This window comes from Gobio gobio, assembly GCF_949357685.1.
Source record: "Gobio gobio genome assembly, chromosome: 23".
Classification (NCBI taxonomy): Eukaryota; Metazoa; Chordata; class Actinopteri; order Cypriniformes; family Gobionidae; genus Gobio; species Gobio gobio.
In genome coordinates, this window is record NC_137119.1 from 25059719 (window position 1) to 25078833 (window position 19115).

Sequence of the window (19115 nt, forward strand, 5' to 3'; positions counted from 1 at the left end):
AACATTTTTGTCACAAATAAATACTGTTCTTTGATACTTTCTATTCATCAAAAAAATTCTAATAAAAAAGGTTCAGTGGGGCAAAATAGTATTTAGTCAGCCACCAATTGTGCAAGTTCTCCCACTTAAAAAGATGCGAGAGGCCTGTAATTTTCATCATAGGTACACTTCAACTATGAGAGACAGAATGAGAAAAAAAAAATCCAGAAAAGCACATTGTCTGATTTTTTTTTAAGAATTTATTTGCAAATTATGGTGGAAAATAAGTTTTTGGTCAATAACAAAAGTTCATCTCAATACTTTGTTATATAACCTTTGTTGGCAGAGGTCAAATGTTTTCTGTAAGTCTCCACAAGGTTTTTACACACTGTTGCTGGCAGTTTGGCCCATTCCTCCATGCAGATCTCCTCTAGAGCAGTGATGTTTTGGGGCTGTCGCTGGGCAACACGGATTTTCAACTCCCTCCAAAGATTTTCTATGGGGTTGAGATCTGGAGACTGGCTAGGCCACTCCAGGACCTTGAAATGCTTCTTACGAAGCCACTCCTTCGTTGCCCGGGCGGTGTGTTTGGGATCATTGTCATGCTGAAAGACCCAGCCACGTTTCATCTTCAATGCCCTTGCTGATGGAGGGAGGTTTTTACTCAAAATCTCACGATACATGGCTCCATTCATTCTTTCCTTTATACACGGATCAGTCATCCTGGTCCCTTTGCAAAAAAACAGCCCCAAAGCATGATGTTTCCACCCCCATGCTTCACAATAGGTATGGTGTTCTTTGGATGCAACTCAGCATTCTTTCTCCTCCAAACACGACAAGTTGAGTTTTTACCAAAAAGTTCTATTTTGGTTTCATCTGACCATATGACATTCTCCCAATCCTCTTCTGGATCATCCAAATGCTCTCTAGCAAACTTCAGACGGGCCCGGACATGTACTGGCTTAAGCAGGGGGACACGTCTGGCACTGCAGGATTTGAGTCCCTGTCGGCGTAGTGTGTTACTGATGGTAGCCTGTGTTACTTTGGTCCCAGCTCTCTGCAGGTCATTCACTAAGTCCCCCCGTGTGGTTCTGGGATTTTTGCTCACCATTCTTGTTATCATTTTGACCCCACGGGTGAGATCTTGCATGGAGCCCCAGATCGAGGGAGATTATCAGTGGTCTTGTTGTATGTCTTCCATTTTCTAATAATTGCTCCCACAGTTGATTTCTTCACACCAAGCTGCTTTACTATTGCAGATTCAGTCTTCCCAGCCTGGTGCAGGTCTACAATTTAGTTTCTGGTGTCCTTTGACAACTCTTTGGTCTTGGCCATAGTGGAGTTTGGAGTCTGACTGTTTGAGGTTGTGGACAGGTGTATTTTATACTGATAATGAGTTCAAACAGGTGCCATTAATACAGGTAATGAGTGGAGGACAGAGGAGCCTCTTAAAGAAGAAGTTACAGGTCTGTGAGTGCCAGAAATCTTGCTTTTTTGTAGGGGACCAAATACTTATTTCCACCATAATTTGCAAATAAATTCTTAAAAAATCAGACAATGTGATTTTCTGAATTTTTTTAATAGTTTTTCATAGTTGAAGTGTACCTATGATGAAAATTACAGGCCTCTCTCATCTTTTTAAGTGGGAGAACTTGCACAATTGGTGGCTGACTAAATACTTTTTTGCCCCACTGTATCACAGTTTCCACAAAAATATTTACTGTTTTCAACAATAAGAGGTTTATTGAGCTCCCAATCAGCATATTAGAATGATTTCTGAAAGATCACGTGACACTGAAGACTGGAGTAATGATGCTGAAAACACAACTTTGACCTCAGGAAAAAAACTGTATGTTTTTCTGTATTTTTATCAAGTAAATGCAGCCTTGGTGAGCGTAAGACAAACTGACCCCTAACTTTTGAACAGTAGTGTACAAGTGATATAAATCTCATTGCTGTTCCCATCACACTGTGTCCAAAAAATAATCAGATTAATGGCAATTATTATTTGCCTGCAGAGATTTTTGTCCTGCTTTTGACAAATTCAAACAAGTGACTACAATCAAGACAAGCCCTGTTCTACACTGTAACCTACTTCCATTCCCCCCTGGTCTGCATGTGTTTGCATAAGTAGGCTTTCAACATAACTGCCTACAGAAGGGGAGAGTAGTTTCTGGGACTTTATTTTAATGCTAAAGTATTTAATGCAGTTGCTTTGTACCAACTCCTGTGTCTGTCCCATATATGCTCTAAGAGGTGAGAGTTCAACATTCAAAAGCAAATTAAAGTTTGATTTATAGTCGGTTACCATGGAAACAATGCCACAGCGATAACTTGCTAGTTAAAAGAATCTGCTTCGTTGGCCATGATGAAGCATTCGCTAAAACCTATGGGATTTAAACGGATTAGCAAATGGATCCAGAAGAGTTGTGGAGACAGTGTTTAAGTTTAGCCGTCTTTACCCTGTTAGGACAGCAAAGATCTGTTAATATGGATTATGACTGCTTTGAGAGCTGACTGGTAGATGAAAGCATGCTGCATCTGTTCTATGGTCTCTTAGATAAAACAACTCAAATGCATCTTGCCCTCCTATGTGACTACAAGCATTTATTCACATATAAACAATCATGTCTCTTCAGAAAATTTGGACTAAACCACTTTTACGATATTAACTTTTTGAGGTGTCAAAGTGGCAGTTGGGTAGATGGACAAAATCTCTAAGATTATATTAAAATATCTTCATTTGTGTTTCGAAAATGAACAAAAATCATATGGTTCTGGAACAACATGAGGGTGAGTAATTGATGACAGAACATTTTTGGGTGAACTAACATTGTTATCTATGGCCAGGGTATGTGAGCCAGTGCTGATGCTGTTTTTGTTTTTTGGTTATTTCATTGGACAGACCTCCCCAAGGCTGCCATAAGGATCCTCAGCAACATGACGTTTCTGTTTGTGAGTCTGTCCTACACTGCCGAGAGCGCCATTGTCACTGCCTTCATCACCTTCATCCCCAAGTTCATCGAGTCGCAGTTTGGAATCCCTGCCTCCAACGCCAGCATATACACAGGTACACCATTATCCCGTTTTCAGCATACCAATAATTAAATCTCTCGTTCTATATTCCTTTTTTATCCCTAACACTTTTACGTATGGCTTCTTTTCATCACACATTTCACATGATTCACACTCGTTCATCGCATTAAAGAACATGTGTTAAAAATGACATGTGAAGAGGTGTGATATTTCTTTTCACAGCTGTTCCTGCTTAGTAGAGGCATATTTGCTACTATATAAAGCTGTACAACCAAATATGCTTCTTTGAGCGTTTATCACTGGGTTTCAAGATACCATAACATCTCTTTTTCACTGTATTATATGTTAAATAAACCCTCCAAAACATCTTGCCCTCCATCTCAGACTCAAGATCATTATTAAACCATGCATAGGTTCAAATATCTCAGCACAGATGCTCTCTCATAAGGTAATGGGAGACTGGCCAGAATCCTTGATCCACTTCTGTCAGCACCGGTCACTGCTTCTTTGATCCAGTTTATTTACTATACAGTATAAATACTATATTATATAGTAAAGTATAAATTTGAAATTTTAAAATAATCTCTATATAATACTCATTATATTGTTAACCTAGGCCAAAAGTTATGTCTGGAGGGGATTGGTATGGGGATTCATTTTTAATAACGTACAAGTTTGAATTAAACCATTAAAATTTGAGGAAAATATTTTACATATTTAAATATGAGGGAAGAACAAAACACTAAACTTGGTTAAAATATTTATCTGACAAAATTATTGGCAAAAAGGCATCCATTGAAAAACAAAAAGCTCACAGGGACAACACTACAACATAATCAGTTATTAATATTTTGTTGGTTCTCTTCTGTTTTTGCATGTATTCATTTTTTCTTTGAATGACAGCCTGGACAAAAATTAAGTCTGCACAAATTGGCAATTGGTTTCATTGCGTTATCACAAATAAAACAACTTGACTCCAAGCACAACTACACAATATGCTTACATTTTATTTTTTGTCTTTACAAACTATTTTTTTATAATTTCAATAAAGGGTGAAGATGTCAATTTTCTTAGGCTGGTTATCACTTTTTGGTCACTTCTGTAAGTGTAATTTTAGCGCTCTGTAGCAGAATTAAATGTGGGTTCAAAACACAACACCACAATTCTAGATGTTCTTGTAGCGTTTTTAATCATCGAGAATAGTTTTAATTATTAGTTAAGCTTTTGTTCAAATATGAGCAATAATAATAATGATTCTTGCCTAAGGAAGTACCCTATTAATATCTCAGTGATCAGTGTCTGTGTAGCAGGGTTCTGATTTAAAGTCATTATTGTGGCCCCTAAGCTTGTTGCCAGGATACAGGGAGAGAAACGAATTAATGGTATGCTTGCTATGTTGACTCCTAACTATGCTTGTGTGTTCTTAGATTATAACAGGAAAACAACTTGTTGGCTAGAGCTGTCAGGATGTAACCTCTGCTAGACTGGGTATATAAATGTATGACATCCCAACAGTCCCTCATGGATAAGGTCTCTCCTTAAAACAGAAGCGAGTGATTTAAACCTGTGCCATAGTAACAGCAGATTGATATGCCTGCTGAAGTCAGAGCTTTCACAAAGGCCTGGATGTTGTACACATCAGTAGATGCAAGCAGTTTGTCATTTTTGTGCTGTTTCCTCAGTTATGGCTGCCAAGATTCCCTTCAGCCTATAAGACTGCAGCTGCAGTAAACTAGAGATGGACAGAAGACAGATTGTGTACTATAAAACAGAAAACTGAGGCCAGGGAGCATCCCATCTACATTTACACTCCAGCTTTCCTACAATTAATTACTGGAATTGAAGGTGTTATAAATCAAAGAATGATTCAACTGTTCCTAGATCTCCTATATGAATCATTCCTATAGAGACATTAAAACTGTATGACACATGTTATGATTAACATTTATTTAATTAGCCATAAAGGTGCGAACACATTAGCGGAATTGCAATGATAATTCACAAGCCAAATAATGTCTATTGTCAATTGTCAATAGCAGAGATGTGTGAAGCATTGCTCACACAGTATCCAGCTTTCTGTTTCTGCGAATTTACATGACCAATTCGAACGCAATCTAGTCTTGATTATCTTATATAGTCAACCTTCTCCTGGCTTTGTTTAGTCAAGTTTTAATCAATCCCTTGGTTTCACAGACAAGGCTTAAGCTAGTCCCAGACCAAAATGCATGTTTGAGCTGTTTTAACTGAAAGCAACTTGCACTGACATCCTAAAACAAGTCACTGTCATTTTTTTCTAAGGCACATTCATAAAAGCTACTGTCCTAATTAAACTAATCCTGGCTTAATATAAGCCCTGACTGTGAAACCAGGCCTAAATGTCTGGGCAGTTTAGTCTAGTTTTAGGGTCTGTTTAAACAACACCCTTTTCAACTAAAAACAGAACACTTTTTAAGCATAATGGCGTTTTGCGGGCCTAAAAACTCAAACTTCGTTTCAAATTGTATGTTTTTATTTAAACAATATTATTGTTATTGTCTCCATGTAAACTACAAAAATGCACATTTGTGAAAACTGTCGTCATGCGCATACATATTACATGTTCAGTCTATAGGTGCATAGTGTTTCTTTACAAAGTGACATCGCCAACTACTGGCCTGGCATAATAATAAACAAGCGTTTTAATTGTTTTCGTTGATCCGTGTGAACTGGGAACGTTTTGAAAATGTTGTCATCTGTACGCAAAAAAAATGCAAAGGAAAAACATTTCCATTTTTAGTAGTATTGTTGTTGTGTAAAGGTACCCTTATGGTGCGTTCACACCACGCGAGTGATTTACATGTTAAGTCAATGCAAAGACGTGAATAGACATTCTGCGGCGCGAATTGAGCATTTGACGCATGATTCACGGGAGTTGAAAAATCTTTTTTTTTGGCGGATATTCGCGCCGCGTTAACCTCTAGTAGTGACAACAATGAGGAGAAAATCTGCTTTATATTAATCACATATTAATATGTGGTTCAGACAAGTGTACATATGATTATCACTGTGATAACATTAAATGACATGAAACACAACCCAGTCTCTTTTTGTTAAATGCAAGTTTATGTATGATCAATAATACAAAAGTATAAGTAAAAGTATAATAAGCAATACACGAAATAAAGCTAACAATTCAGTCAAACATTCAAAGTCAGTGCTAGTAGGCTACAACGGTAACGTAAAGTTAAATAGCCAAAAATAAAAAAGTATTGGATGTAATTTGGTAAATTTAAAATGGTAAATTTGCCCTCAGCCTAAACAATTTGCCATGGAACAAATTATAGATCCATGAGACCAAAGATTGCCCGTTACATATACACAAGACGAATTATAGCTCGAGACACCACAGAGACATTAGAGCCAGCGGCAAATGTCTGAAGGACTAGCCGAGGAAAGGCTGCTCTCGCCGGGGTTAACGAGTGCGGAGCTCCGCTGATCGCCTGGATCTCACAACTCTGAAAACAGCAGATAAAATGTTCAAATAGGCATTTTTTATAAATAAACCACAGATTTGAGCTTTAAACAACTACATTATCACCTGAAAAAGTCTTTAAACTACGTTTTGTCAAACATTAACAGTAGTATTTTTTTTTATAAAAAAAGATGTGTAAACACAGCCCATGTCAGCCATTTCTCAACAAGACGAACCACCTGGCAGAATCCCCTCCCATGACGCGAATTCGCGTCTGTTGTGAAGCGAATGTCACGTGCGAATGAAGCGAGTAAACTCAAAATGTTCAAGCGTCAAACTATTCGCGTCGTTCGCGTCTGGTGTGAACGCACCATTATGCCGAGTTTAAACTGCACAATTTTAGACCCGGTTTTTACGAAATCACTGACAAATGCCTGAAATCGGAGGCGAATCGGTGCTCGTTCACAATCACGCAGTGTGCATTATCAAAGACACGATCTGAGGCTATCAACGTTGCGTCGCCTTGAGATATTTGGCATGCTAAATATCTGGAACTGTCTGCGATTCAAAATCCTGCTGTGTGAAATGTGTTCTGACTGAAAAATACATTGGCAATGACCTACAGCCAATGAGAGATCAGTATACAGGACAGATTCATTAGCTTGACCAGCCGCAACAGCAGCACATTGCAAAAATATTTACCTCCAACTCTCTTTGCAGAACACACAATCCTTGCTCCCTGTGTCTCCCCAACCATTTCCCCTTCCATAATCTTTTTTTTTCTTTTTCTCTTTCTCCTTTTCGCTGCAAATCAGCGCACAGACAATTTGGAACTGTTATTTAAAACAGTAGCCTGCAAGAAGCTTGCGATTCAGTCTCCAGTCCAGTGATCTTGCGTTATTTCCTCATCACTTCTCGCATGTTTGGTTGTGAAACGTAGTTTGCGGACCAGACAGAGTTGCCGTGATTCTTCCTATTGTAAGGTCATTCAGTGTGAAACCCCCTGTCGCAGATTCATCGTGCAGTGTGCCCACAGAAGCAACAGAATGATACCCCAGATAGTCATGCAGTGTGAGAAGAACAGTGATCCGACGAATTTGAAAAACGTGCAATGTGAACTCGGCATTAATCAATAAAAACTTCACATTTTCGTCATGCATTGAAAATTGAATCAGAATTTTTAAGCACAAATTTAGAAAATGTCAACTCATGCGCATTATTTTTTTTTACCTCATCTAGTGTACAGATTTATTATAGGCTGTTTATCATATAAATTAACACACTCCTCTACATTTATGAAAACTGGTTAAACAAAGAGCTTCTATCAAAATCTGAAACCGTGAAATTCCCAATAGTAATTCCAAATTGCATCAAAGTTTTTCTATTAAAACGACAGCAAAAAATGACTTTATATTGTCACACAGAGGTTTTAACGTAAGTGTATGTATTCAGCAACCACAATCGCAAACAATATAGTCGAGATCCATGTTTGGATTTATTATAATTCATCAGAGAAGGTTTGATCACAAATTTAGCAAACGGTGCAATGGGGAGGTGTTTTTAGAGCATTGCGCGTCTTCCGTGTGAAAGCTCATAGAGGCTTGTTAAAAACAGTCTGTAATATTTTCTCTCCTCTTTTTTCGACAAAGACTGATTTATGGTAAAGTTTTTGTTTATTAAACTACATTAGTCTCGTTTTTTTCATCAACAATATTGCATGTTGATATAATCACAGTAATCGTTTAATGGCATTGGTGCCATTGACATGGCAAAAAGGTTGTCAAACCATTTTTCGTTTAAGTTTTCATTATTAAAAAAAACGTGGCTTGATGATAAAGCATTTTGTCCTGATTCCATGGCTTTGTCATTCTCTTGCATCTCACAAGTCCACATGACATGAGACGGCACTAATGACAGCGATGTGAGAGGGGGTGTGTGTATGTGCGTGCAAGAGAGATCTGTCAGTGGGCTGTGGTCGTTAACACCCTGCTTTGCTCCAGCTTGTGGCCTACAGGAATTGTTGTACTTTGCTTCTGCATGTCCCACGTTGCCCTCATCCTTCTTCTAAACATACGCACGCAGCTCCATGCCAGCTGTGCACGCAGCCGGGGTCGAGTCTCCCAGGACATCCTCTCAAGGAGACTTTCCCTGCTCTCCTTCTAGATTCACTGAGGGTTTGAGTGAATAGTGCTTGTTTCTCCTTCTCCTCTCATATAGGGAGGTGTTCCTGACGCACTACTGGCTAAATATAGCCCAGAGGAACACTTTATTGGCTTCACACAGCCATGGTTGTCTCATGAATGGGCGTTTTTACCACCTTGTCAGGTTGGAAGGGTATGTGTGTTTATCCATGTGTGGGTGTACGAACATTTGTTGGCGTGCAATGAAGTTAGGTCTAATCAGCTTGAAGCTGCGTGGCATGGATTTGCATGTTAGTTTATGCCGGTTAGCCGGTGAGCTTACTGATGAAGTTGGCTGACAAAGTAAGCCTTGCTGGTTTTAGCTTTGGGGTCAAAGTTTATCTGGTTAGCACGATCCAGTTAGCCGCTGCTAGTAGATTTCGCAACTACACCATCTGGAAAATTGAGGTAGCTGGGCATTCTCATACCAGTGAGGTGTTTTGTCTGTTATCAATATGCTAAGATAGTAGTTTAACTCTCATCCTTCCCTTGGGTCATTTTGACCCGAAACTCATTCTTAAAACATTTTCAAAAATTGAGTTCATCTGAGTGGTCGAAGACCCTAGGACTTTTGTTGCACTTGAACCACAAATCCACAAAAAATTTGACTAGTTTCAAGTTTTGTGGTTGAAATGTAAAAAAGTAACAAATCCTTCCCTTGTGGGTCAATTTGACCCCCATAGGAACTAATGGAATGCAAGGAATGCTTCAGTACACATTAAAAAAAAAAAAATGCTAAAACTACCACAAATAATTGTATAACGTCTACATGTGTATCTGAAATGCATACTGAAGAGAAACCGACTTTAGGACCCCCTCCGGTGTTATATATTTGCTTTTATGAGGCATTGAAAGCAGGCATGTGCTTGCCTTGCCCACCCAATGGATTTACACAGTGACCTTAGACTGCCAGCAGTCAGCTTTGACTTTCAAATCCCAAGCTGTGATGCCAGCACGTGTGCCACGCTGATGGAAGCTGCTCTGCCTCACGAATTTCCCCCCTCACTGTTATTCTGCCAGCCTGTGATGTCGATCCTTGGTTCTTAGTCACTCAATCTTTTTTACTAGTTTTTTTTTCTGCTGCAGTCTAAAATGTACAGCCACATGTCAATAGTATTGTGAGCAGTTTTGTTCTTTTTCATGACGGTCCTGTGAACCCTGTTCAGGATGTTTACATTCCTCCAGGTCTTTGTGTTAACTTCCACCAATAGAAATGTGTTCACATTCCTTTGTCGAGTTGCATTGTCATAGTATGAAGAATTTTATTTGTCTTCTCCATTTATAATGATAGACAATGTTTTTTCCACCCAAAATATTATATATGCAAACACACTACCATTCAAAAGTTTGGGGACAAAAGTGACAGTGAAGACATTCATAATTTTAGGGGGAAAAAATTGTATTTCAAATAAATGCTGTTTCTTTTGAATATTCTATTCATCAAATATTCCTGCAAAAAAAAATGTCATGGTATCCACAAAAATAAGCAGCAGCAATAAGAAATAATAATAAATGTTTCTTGAGCAACAAATCAGCACATTTCTGAAGGATCATGTGACACTAAAGACTGCGGTAATGATGCTGAAAATACAGCTTTGCCATCACAAGAATAAATTACATTTTAAAATATTATTACAATACAATTACAATAGAAAACAGTTATATTAAATTGTAATAATTTCACAATATTGTTTATTTCTGTATCTTTGATCACACACAGTGAGGAAAATAAGTATTTGAACACCCTGCTATTTTGCAAGTTCTCCCACTTAGAAATCATGGAGGGGTCTGAAATTGTCATCGTAGGTGCATGTCCACTGTGAGAGACATAATCTAAAAAAAAATCCAGATATCACAATGTATGATTTTTTAACTATTTATTTGTATGATACAGCTGCAAATAAGTATTTGAACACCTGTCTATCAGCTAGAATTCTGCCCCTCAAAGACCTGTTAGTCTGCCTTTAAAATGTCCACCTCCACTCCATTTATTATCCTAAATTAGATGCGCCTGTTTGAGGTCGTTAGCTGCATAAAGACACCTGTCCACCCCATACAATCAGTAAGAATCCAACTACTAACATGGCCAAGACCAAAGAGCTGTCCAAAGACACTAGAGACAAAATTGTACACCTCCACAAGGCTGGAAAGGGCTATGGGGAAATTGCCAAGCAGCTTGGTGAAAAAAGGTCCACTGTTGGAGCAATCATTAGAAAATGGAAGAAGCTAAACATGACTGTCAATATCCCTCGGACTGGGGCTCCATGCAAGATCTCACCTCGTGGGGTCTCAGTGATCCTAAGAAAGGTGAGAAATCAGCCCAGAACTACACGGGAGGAGCTGGTCAATGACCTGAAAAGAGCTGGGACCACCGTTTCCAAGGTTACTGTTGGTAATACACTAAGACGTCATGGTTTGAAATCATGCATGGCACGGAAGGTTCCCCTGCTTAAACCAGCACATGTCAAGGCCTGTCTTAAGTTTGCCAATGACCATTTGGATGATCCAGAGGAGTCATGGGAGAAAGTCATGTGGTCAGATGAGACCAAAATAGAACTTTTTGGTCATAATTCCACTAAACGTGTTTGGAGGAAGAAGAATGATGAGTACCATCCAAAGGACACCATCCCTACTGTGAAGCATGGGGGTGGTAGCATCATGCTTTGGGGGTGTTTTTCTGCACATGGGACAGGGCGACTGCACTGTATTAAGGAGAGGATGACCGGGGACATGTATTGCGAGATTTTGGGGAACAACCTCCTTCCCTCAGTTAGAGCATTGAAAATGGGTCGAGGCTGGGTCTTCCAACATGACAATGACCCAAAGCACACAGCCAGGATAACCAAGGAGTGGCTCTGTAAGAAGCATATCAAGGTTCTGGCGTGGCCTAGCCAGTCTCAAGACCTAAACCCAATAGAGAATCTTTGGAGGGAGCTCAAACTCTGTGTTTCTTAGCGACAGGCCAGAAACCTGACTGATCTAGAGAAGATCTGTGTGGAGGAGTGGGCCAAAATCCCTCCTGCAGTGTGTGCAAACCTGGTGAAAAACTACAGGAAACGTTTGACCTCTGTAATTGCAAACAAAGGCTACTGTACCAGGTGTTCAAATACTTATTTGCAGCTGTATCATACAAATAAATAGTTAAAAAATCATACATTGTGATTTCTGGATTTTTTTTTATAGATTATGTCTCTCACTGTGGACATGCACCTACGATGACAATTTCAAGTGGGAGAACTTGCAAAATAGCAGGGTGTTCAAATACTTATTTTCCTCACTGTAGATAACATGAACAATGAATACTTTATCAACATTTATTGATCTGTTAATGTCAATTTCAACATTTACTAATACATTTTGGTTGACTCATTTGTTGACATTAGTTAATGCACTGTGAACTAACATGAACAAACAATGAACAGCTGGATTTTTATTAACATTAACAGAGATTAATAAATACTGTTCCATTTTCACTGATCTTTGCTACTGTGCCTTTAAGACTTCTTCTGTTCTGATAAACATGGACATGTTAATGTGTTGTGACATTCAAGTCCACATATTTAATTGAAATTTTTGTTTGATGTTTGTGATATGTGGCTTTCTGGACAAGTATTATTACTGATCCCTCTTCGTTTTCTTTTAGGTGTCATTATTGTGCCCAGTGCAGGCGTGGGCATCGTACTGGGTGGCTACATCATAAAGAAACTTAAGCTTGGAGCTCGAGAGTCCGCCAAGCTGGCCATGATCTGCAGTGGGGTGTCTCTTCTGTGCTTCTCCACCCTCTTCATCGTGGGCTGTGAGAGCATTAACCTGGGTGGCATCAATATCCCTTATACCACAGGGTAAGTGAACTGCACAAGCATTAAAGCCTTTCAGTGTAAGATATGAGGTATACTGCATGGATATGGGAGTCCTATTTATGTTTTGTGGTTTCAATTATAGTGGGGTTTTACAAACATAAAATATTACAAACTATGTAAGCAGCATATGCTGAACAGCAGGTGCAAGGGCTGTTTTTGCATCATGGCACATTTCAATGCCCTTACATATGTCTACACGTATGGTCTGAAAGGCATTTTTTCATGAGTCAGTATGCGATCAGTTATGTGGTTGTTTATATTGCTCATTTTTAATAACTACTTTTTAGACAAACTCCATTTGAAAATGATAACGGCATTTGAAAAAAAAAAAAAAAGAATTATATAATATATATATAAAATAAATGTATATACATACATATATTTATACAGTGGGGAGAACAAGTATTTGATACACTGCTGATTTTGCAGGTTTACTTCACTTACAAAGCATGTAGAAGTCTGTAATTTGTATCATAGGTACACTTCAACTGTGAGAGACGGAATCTGAAACAAAAATCCAGAAAATCACATTGTATGATTTTTAAGTAATTAATTTGCATTTTATTGCATGACATAAGTATTTGATACATCAGAAAAGCAGAACTTAATATTTGGTACAGAAACCTTTGTTTGCAATTACAGAGATCATACGTTTCCTGTAGTTATTGTCCAGGTTTGCACACTGCAGCAGGGATTTTGGCCCACTACTCCATACAGACCTTCTCCAGATCCTTCAGGTTTCGAGGCTGTCGCTGGGCAATACAGACTTTCAGCTCCCACCAAAGATTTTCTATTGGGTTCAGGTCTGGAGACTAGCTAGGCTCCTCCAGGAACTTGAGATGCTTCTTACTGAGCCACTCCTTAGTTGCCCTGGCTGTGTGTTTCGGGTCGTTGTCATGCTGGAAGACCCAGCCACGACCCATCTTCAATGCTTTTACTGAGGGAAGGAAGTTGTTGGCCAAGATCTTGCGATACATGGCCTCAACCATCCTCCCCTCAATACGGTACAGTCGTCCTGTCCCCTTTGCAGAAAAGCATCCCCCAAAGAATTATGTTTCCAACTCCATGCTTCACGTTGGGATGGTGTTCTTGGGGTTGAACTCATCCTTCTTCGTCCTCCAAACACGGCGAGTTTAGACCAAAAAGCTCTATTTTTGTCTCATCAGACCACATGGTCATTGGCAAACTTCAGACGGGCCTGGACATGCGCTGGCCTGGCAGGTGGACCTTGTGTGCACTGCAGGATTTGAATCCATGAGTAGTGTGTTACTAATGGTTTTCTTTGAGACTGTGGTCCCAGCTCTCTTCAGGTCATTGACCTGGTCCTGCCGTGCAGTTTTGGGCTGATCCCTCACCTTCCTCATGATCATTGATGCTCCACGAGGTGAGATCTTGCATGGTGCCCCAGACCGAGGGAGATTGACCGTCATCTTGAACTTCTTCCATTTTCGAATAATTGCGCCAAAAGTTGTTGCCTTCTCACCAAGCTGCTTGTTCATTGTCCTGTAGACCATCCCAGCCTTGTGCAGGTCTACAATTTTATCTCTGATGTCCTTACACAGCTCTCTGGTCTTGGCCATTGTGGAGAGGTTGGAGTCTGTTTGATTGAGTGTGTGGACAGGTGTCTTTTATACAGGTAACGATCTGGTGCAGTTAATACAGATAATGAGTGGAGAACCGGAGGGCTTCTTAAAGAAAAACTAACAGGCCTGTGAGAGACGGAATTCTTACTGGTTGGTTGGAGATCAAATACTTATGACATGCAATAAAATGCAAAATAATTATTTAAAAATCATACAATGTGATTCTCTGGATTTTTGGATTCTGGATTCCGTCTCTTACAGTTGAAGTGTACCTACGATAAAAATGACAGACCTCTACATGCTTTATAAGTGGGAAAACCTGCAAAATCAGTGTATCAAATACTTGTTCTCCCCACTGTATGTATATATGTGTATATATATATATATATATATATAGGGGTGTAACGGTACACAAAACTGATGGTTCGGTACGTCATTTTTCACTTATAACAAAAAACAGAACAATGTCTAAAAGCTGCTATGTGACAAGGTGTACAGCAAACAAGCTAAAAAAACACAGAACTAAGTTTTTATAAGCTGTCAGCCCCAAAAAACGAGCATTTAAGGAGACAAAAATGGATACAGGCAATAAGACGTGAAGCATCAGCAGGAAGAATGGGTACATTTTGAGATCCTGACACTCGGTACGCCTATGTGTGCAGTAAACATTTTGTCACTGTTAATTCAAATATCCAAATGTCAGTTTTATATATTGCATTTCCTGTCACTGATTACGTTCCCCTCCAGTGGGTGTAGTTCTCAGTGTAATATAACATGTCACGCTCTTTCTCAATTGCCTGTATCCACTTTTTTTGTCCTTAAACGCTTGTTTTTTTTTTTGGGTCAGCTTATAAAAACGTCTGGGTTTTTGGATCTGGGTATTTTTTTTAGCTTGTTTGCTGTACACCTTGTCACATAACAAAAAACAGAACATTATCTTAAAGCTGATATAAGTCAAAAATGACAAGGAGGCTCAGGTTTTATATGTCAGGTCAGGTTTTAGGAGTTATTTTAGAGTTACACGGCTCATGGGCAGAATACTGTCTGTGAAGGAGACCAATACAGCCACAACAATTTTTTTTTTTGTGGCTGTATTGGTCTCCTCCACACACTGTATTCTGCCCATGTGTTTGACATTCCTGCTCTGTGAGGTCCATTGTCTATTTCCTTTCGTCCACCTTACAAGGCTCTATTGAGTGGCAAGAGTTGATTTCTAGGGCTGAAGTCTGCAGTAAGGGAGTTTTCACGGCCCAGACTAGCGAGACAGCGTGTTTGAGGAAGACATGGCACAAGAGTGTGAGGCCCTTTCAACAGTTAGTGCTGCCCTGTGAGACACAGATGTAGAAATACAAAGCGTTTGTGCTCAGTCAACCCTCGCATTCCACATCCGTCCAAACAGTTTGTGTTTCTTTCCGCTACGTTTCCTCAAGGTTTGCCTTTCTCAGCATCACAGTATTCCTATGGTTAAAGGAGACGCACATGCACATTCAGAGGTGCTTATTTATTATTTATTCATTTATTAACCACAGCTACTTCAGCTCGGGTGACCTTGACGAGAGAGAACTGCTTCTGTTAACTGAAGCTTAAAGGAATCATTTCCCCACATATTTAATTCACTCGTGTCCATATTGTTTTAAACCCATATGACTTTCTTCTATGGAGCACAAAATGTTGAAGAACTGGCCGTTCTTATCCATATAATATAAAGTGAAAGAGGATCCTAGCTGCCAAGCTTCAAAATGACAAACAAAAGCACCAGGTTATCCCTTTAAATCCTGTACGGATGAGAGCTGACTATTATGGTGTGTAGTTTTGTAGCCGTCTCATTTAGTGTTTTAAAGACTGGATTCCATTCCGTCCATCCTGCTGGCTGTTATGCCATGATTCATCCCCTCATTCTGCTGTAGATCTGTGAGGATAATGTAAAGTCAACCGAAGCTGTTGCTGATTGCTCTGTGTTTAATGTGGGAAAGAGCTCTGTTTGAATTTGCCTGCCGTTCCCACAGCATTAAAATAACTGTTTATACAGTACCTCTATGACTGTCTGTCCCTCTCACTCTTTTATCCACTGAGGGAGATGATAGATTATATGTATAATACATATTATATATATACACCGATCAGGCATAACATTATGACCTTCCTAATATTGTGTTGGTCCCCCTTTTGTTGCCAAAACAGCCCTGACCCGACCAAGGCATGGACTCCACTAGACCCCTGAAGGTGTGCTGTGGTATCTGTCACCAAGATGTTAGCAGCAGATCCTTTAAGTCCTGTAAGTTTCAAGGTGGAGCCTCCATGTATCAAACTTGTTTGTTCAGCACATCCCACAGATGCTCGATTGGATTGAGATCTGGGGAATTTGGAGGTCAGGTCAACGCCTCAAACTCGTTGATGTGCTCCTCAAACCATTCCTGAACCATTTTTGCTTTGTGGCAGGGTGCATTATACTTCTGACAGAGGCCACAGCCACCAGGGAATACCGTTTCCATGAAAGGGTGTACATGGTGTGCAACAATGCTTAGGTAGTTGGTACGTGTCAAAGTAACATCCACATGGATGGCAGGACACCCAAGGTTACCTAGCAGAACATTGGCCAAAGCATCAATCTGCCTCGCCGGATTGCCCTTCCCATAGTGCATCCTGGTGCCATGTGTTCCCCAGGTAGGCCACGCAACCGGCCATCCATGTGATGTAAAAGAAAACATGATTCATCAGACCAGGCCACCTTCCTCCATTGCTCCATGGTCCAGTTCTGATCCTAATGGCCAACTGTTGCTGCTTTCGGCAGTGGACATGGGGTCAGCATGGGCACCCTGACTGGTCTGCGGCTATGCAGCCCCATAGCAATAAACTGTGATGCACTGTGTATTCAGACACCTTTCTATCAGAACCAGCATTAACTTCATGAGCAATCTGATTTTCAGTAGCTCGTCTGTTTGATTGGACCACATAGGCCAGCCTTCACTTCCCACATGCATCAATGAGCTTTGGCTGCCCATGACCCTGTCGCCGGTTCACCAGTTTCTTCCTTGGACCACTTTTGATAGATACTGACCACTGCAGACCGGGAACACCCCACAAGAGCTGCAGTTTTGGAGATGCTCTGACCCAGTCATCACAATTTGGCCCTTGTCAAACTCGCTCAAATCCTTACGCTTGCCCATTTTTCCTACTTCTAACACATCATCTTCAACTATATATATATATATATATAATATAAAATCTACAGTGCCTAGGGATGTCACAGAGAAGTGTGATATCTCAGAACACCTATTTGAGTGTTATATGTCTGGTCAAATTTGAGGTATTCTAGAGTTATTCTGAATATTGCCACAAGCAGCTAATATGATGCATTTTATTCCCAAACTAATAACTCTGTTCGCTGTTTTCTTTCAGGCCGACTCTCACTTTAACCCACAGAAACCTGACAGGAGGCTGTAATGTGAATTGTGGCTGTCGGATCAACGAGTATGCTCCCGTTTGTGGCTCAGATGGCATCACGTATTTCAACCCCTGCCTGGCGGGATGCAGCATGGTTGGCAATGACAGCACTGGGGTGAGCCAGACTTCATGTCGTTCTGTAGATGGTCCATATTTTTAGGACGGCACAAATCATTGCAGGTCAAGATCTAAAACCGCCAACATTGATAATAAATCTTAATAATCAAGTAGGGATGAAACGGTATGGAAATTTCACATCACGATTATAGTGACCCAAATTATCACGGTTATCAATATTATCACGGTTTTGTTCAAATGAGATGAAAGTGTTCAAAAAGAACAGATGCACTCACTTAAAACATTTCAACAAGTTTTATATTTGAAAATCAACAAACAACAAATAAATCAAGCAGCTCTATGCACTTTTTTAAGCTAGATTCTATTCTGTGGGATTTCCTTCCTTTATAATGGCCGTCATCAATAGCAACGCATAACTCATAAATAATTTGGTGCGAATATAATCTCTAATATTATCTCTGTAAATATATTCTCAAGCAATATTCTCATCAGTGTTCAGCTATGATGCATTTAAATCTAGCATATTTTGAGTAAGAGCCCAAACAGTATCCTAGTGAAATAATGCATATTCATATTTTCATATGATTTGACAGTTTATTTTATTAAATATCAAAAGGTGTGCATGATACCTGACACCTAGATGAACACTTTACAGTCAGTTTTATGACTGTCATTCTCTTCAAATGCTATTGAAGTTAGAAACGCGTATAACGTTACCAATGTTGTATGTAACTTTAGTGACGATCCCTAATACGCCAACTTTATGCCAGTCATATCAGATGCGCTGTGGTTCTGCTGTGTTTGTTTGAAACTATTTTCGCTGCTGAAATAGAACAAAAACAGTCAACCTCTGTATGATGAATGAATCTCCTGCATACATCGCACACACATCTCCGCTTTAAGTGCAGATTTCAGCGAGTGAGAGCGCGCTGAAGACATTGCATTCATAAACTCAATAGAAACACGTGTGAGTGGTTATAATGCGCAACGCGATTATACCAGATGGCTTTTGAGAAGACTATAATAAGTTCAACCACCAAAGTGGCTACAGTCCAGTTCTAGATGTTCTGCTCAAGTTTTTCATTGAGCATTTCTATTTACATGCATCATTATCCTTGCCTCTTGATCTGGATCATTGATACGGTGTCCCTTTTTATTGTATTATAAAAAAGAAATCGGATATGAAAGCTTGTTGGTATTGGTATAAGCATGTGTATTTTTAATGCATAAAAAACTTTGGATCACTGATTCAAGGTTTAAGTTTTATTATTATCATCATTATTATATTTTTAAGAGAGTGAAATGAAGATGTTTAATTTAATATTAATGTTTTCCTGACATAATCAAAAAAATATATATTTTGCTAAGGCAGGCATGTTCCTGGATTTACATTCCTACCCATAAGTTATCCCTAAGATCAGAGGGAACTGATAGGTGAATAACACTGATGTAGAAGCACCTCACTGTGGTTGTAAACTAAAGTCCCTCAAACCTGATTGGTTGA

At 39.5% G+C, this 19115-nt stretch overlaps 1 protein-coding gene across 1 annotated transcript in view; it reads left to right on the forward strand.

Moving 5' to 3' along the window:
• The window catches only part of slco5a1 (solute carrier organic anion transporter family member 5A1), a 59456-nt gene that overhangs the window by 38550 nt on the left and 1791 nt on the right, over positions 1–19115 (forward strand). Inside the window, exons 5-7 of the mRNA XM_079805690.1 lie at positions 2885–3049; positions 12290–12488; positions 17489–17648. Coding sequence (XP_079661816.1) covers positions 2885–3049; positions 12290–12488; positions 17489–17648 — 524 coding nt within the window. The remainder of the gene's footprint in view (positions 1–2884; positions 3050–12289; positions 12489–17488; positions 17649–19115) is intronic.